The sequence below is a fragment of the Echinops telfairi genome, unplaced genomic scaffold (assembly GCF_000313985.2).
Source record: "Echinops telfairi isolate 266 unplaced genomic scaffold, ASM31398v2 ScPeMD7_7475;HRSCAF=8513, whole genome shotgun sequence".
In the NCBI taxonomy this organism is placed as follows: Eukaryota; Metazoa; Chordata; class Mammalia; order Afrosoricida; family Tenrecidae; genus Echinops; species Echinops telfairi.
Window position 1 is genome coordinate 31,616,393 of NW_022111379.1, and position 3,791 is coordinate 31,620,183.

A 3,791-nucleotide genomic window follows, 5' to 3' on the forward strand; every position below is an offset into this window, starting at 1 on the left:
AATTGATCAGACACCACTAGGGTCACCACACCCTCCTCACAGTCGATTCCAGGTCCCTTGCTATTCCCCCGTCCCTGACATATTGGCTCACCACTCCCCTCCCCATGCTTCCCAAGAACTGTCGGTCCCATTGCTGTCTCCTTGAGATCGCTTGTGCTGCCCATCTTATACAGCTAGACAGCAAGAAGAAAAAGGAAAACAAACATTCAACTAGTTCCAGGTCTAACTGCTGACCTTTGTGAATATCCCCAACCAGTTCAGAGGAGGTGCAAGCACTGCCCACCCCCACCTCCCCGAGTCAGAAGTCTGCTTTCGGGATTCCTCAGGGACTTCACGGCTTTGCTCCCATTGCTGACCTGTTGTACTCCCCTCTTGGTTTGCCCCCATGTGGGGAGGTCAGACCAGCCACATATCGATCCATCTTGATTGCATGTTTGATCAATTTCAGACTAAAGGAGTTGGTAGCATTTTTCTATTTCTGTATTACTAACTTCAGTGGTTGGTGTATAAATTTAAATCGTAGTTGTACTGACTGGATTTCCTTGTATGCAGATAGATATCCTATCACCAGACAGCACTGTGCTTCAGGACTGACCTTGAAATGCCCTTTGGGATGATGAATGTGGCGCCATCCCTCTTGATTTTGTCGTTCCCGGCATATTAAGCCATACTGACTGCCAGATTCACGATGGTCAATCCCTGTCAATTTCAGCTCGCTAACACCTAGAATTTGGATCTTTGTGTGTTCCATTTAATTTTTGACAACTCATAATTTTCCTGGATTCATACTTTGTGCATTGTAAGTTCCAATTACTAATTGATGTTTGCAGCTGTTTCTTCTCATTTTGAGTCATGTCCCAGCAGCAAATGAAAGCACGGAAGGCTTGCATCCACGTCATTATGGTTGACTCTACTTTGAGAAGGCAGCTCTTCCTTCGTCAGATTTGAGTGCTTCCTCGCCTGAGGGGCTCATCTTCTGGCTCTATCTCTGACAAGGCTCTGCTTCTATTGACGAGATTTTCAGTGTCTGACAAGGTTTACATGCTATCCGTAAGGTTTTCAGTAGCTAATCCTTCTGAAGTGGGCAACCCATTCCTTCTTCATAATCTGATCTTAGTCTGGAAGCTCTGCTGAAACCTGTTCACTGACATAGCTTCTAGCATCACAGCCACCACAGTATGACAGACAAGTGGTGGAGACATTTATGGAACCTAGGAATTAAGATAATGTTAGGGAGAGACTTGTTTATAGGTGTTATCATGAGGCCATGATGATCATTTGTTCCCCTTGGGCCCAGAAGTCTTGTAGATACTTGTATTTACAGATGAGATAAATGGATAGCTGGCGTTTATTTTAAGAACAGCCCGGCCATGGTGGACTACAAGGAGGGACCGGAGTTCAGAGGAGACGCAGCGGAAGCTAGAGTCCCACGTCCAGAGTGGGGAAGTAGATGTGGTGCGGCAGGGTTCATTAAGCTACAGTCTATCCTGTGCATGGTTCAGACTTTCCGTAATAAAACCCTCTTAAAACCAGCACTCCCAGAAAAACACCATGACTTCCAGGTACTCTATCTTTAGAAAGAACTTAAAAGCTACTATACTGGATAATTTCTGATAACATCTCATTTTTAAGTGCTTATATTACACTAACCATAAGGAGGACCCCCCCAAAAAAACTGGGTCTCCCACTTGCACACACACCTGCTCCCGGAGCGTCACCCACGTCACAGGGGAGGAGAGTGACAGACGGCGGGAGCCGAGTTCATACCTTTGTTTGCTTCGGGCATCTGCTTCTTCCTCTCCTCCAGCACCACGGGCTCCTCCAGGTCCTTGGGGCTTGGGTCTAAGAGTTCCCACTCTTCACTGGTGTAGAACCGACTCTTCCGACTCTCATGATGGCCTCGCCCAGGGCGAAATGAAGACATGGAATTTCTATTTAAGAAGATGAAGAAAATAAAAAAGAAACCTGGTATTTAAATGAAAAAAACTGTGAAACAAAACCTGATTTATGTCCGCAGGATGGGTTAAAGGACAGAGTTTGCAGGACGGCGTGCTGGAGAGAAAGGGGCTACAGCGAGAGTGAGCTGCAGGGACCCAGGTCCTCAGTCTTCAGCTGAGTCTGCTCGGCGGCGCTTTATGAAAGGAGGCTACCGAGTGGAGAAAGGGGAGGACGCGGCTGGTCAGAGAGCTAGAGAGCAGGTTCAGAAGGCCTAATAATGGCAAAGTGCCGTCCCTAAAGGAGTGGGGAGGGAACAAGAAAAGATAACGTGAAGAAATAATGACAAGAAATGTTCTAAACTAAAAACTCAGTTTCAACAAATTTCAAGCACAAGAATCATTAAGAAAACGACATCAAGGCATATCATGAGTAAATGACCTACAACTTATGACTTAAACATTTTTTTTGAAAATAGAAACCTAATTTTCAAAAGAGATAGCCAAATGTTTATGATTATCCATTTGCAGGGTCCACACAAGGCTTAAGCCTCTGGTGAATTCCCTCTAACAACAGATCAGTGTGGGCTTATAGAGACTTTTCCCCAGCTTTGTTTCCCCCAAAGACTTGCCAAACATTAGAGGCCATTTGCCAGCATATGGTGGGAGGTCAGATGCTTAGAGACGTCCTCCCTGAAGGCAGTCAGTCCCCAGACAACTGTGTGGGCCCACCACAAGAGGGGCCCACCCCTGCTGTTAAGGACAAAGGGCTACTTCTCCCTAAAGGCTTGCTGTCACAGGTTTGGTTCCTGTAAGTGGGATTTACACCCTTCTGATAAGGGTTTCTTTTCTTTTCTTTTTTTAAAAATTATTACTGATAATGGTTTCTATAGTGAGCCAGTGAACAGGTCAAACCTGCTCAGTGACATCCAAAGTGAGGCTGCCATCATAAATCTAGGGTCCGCCCATCTTGTCACATGTATACCCTTATTCCCTCCTCTTTCAATAGCGTATGAACCCCTAGATCACCTCCCTCCCATTACTGTATTACCTATAGCACAACCCCTTCCTGTGATATGTCTTTACCTGTAATTAGTGGGCTTGCATGCCCCCCCAAAGATATATAGGCTTTGGTTAGCAATAAAGATTCCCCTTGGTCTCTCGTGGGCTCCCCCTTCCTCTCCCCATCCTCACTCCCCTATTCGCTTTCCCCTTGTCCCCCTTTCCCTCCCCCTCTCTCCTGCCCTCTGATCTCTCCACGTGGACCACCAAGTGAGGCTGAGGTGAGCATGCTACTATGAAATGTGTCTGACACCATTATTTCAATCTCTCTTTTATCTCTCATGCGCTCTATGGCCTTATTATAATCTTTACATATATTATAACCGTATACTTGCGCCTACTGGACCTGTGATGGTGTGTTAGGGGCTGGCTACCCTGACAGACGGGGCGTGCGTAGCCTTGCTTTCCCTAGCATGCAGAAAGCATTGGAAAGTGGATCACTGCAAATGCAGTAAGGTAAAATTTAATGCCTATCGTCTAAATACAGGTATGTGCACATGTAAATGTATTTATATATAACAATGGGGAAACAGATCTATGTACATATATTTACAGGTTTAATATTAAGGTAGCAGATGGACATTGGGCCTCTACTCAAGTACTCCCTCAATGCAAGAACATTTTGCTCTAATAACCTGGCATTCTGTGATGCTCACCTTCCTGACATGATCACTGAAGACAAAATGGGTGCATAAGCAAATGTGGAAAAGAAAGCTGATGGTGCCCGGCTATCAAAAGATATAGCGTCTGGGGTCTTAAAGGCTTGAAGATAAACAAGCGGCCATCTAGCTCAGA

At 45.6% G+C, this 3,791-nt stretch overlaps 1 protein-coding gene across 1 annotated transcript in view; it reads right to left on the reverse strand.

Annotated features, from left to right (window-relative positions):
• Window positions 1-3,791, reverse strand: part of TBC1D2B (TBC1 domain family member 2B) — a gene marked incomplete at its 5' end in the record, with an annotated part of 106,262 nt that overhangs the window by 33,226 nt on the left and 69,245 nt on the right. The window contains one exon of the mRNA XM_004699720.2: window positions 1,768-1,931. Coding sequence (XP_004699777.2) covers window positions 1,768-1,931 — 164 coding nt within the window. The remainder of the gene's footprint in view (window positions 1-1,767; window positions 1,932-3,791) is intronic.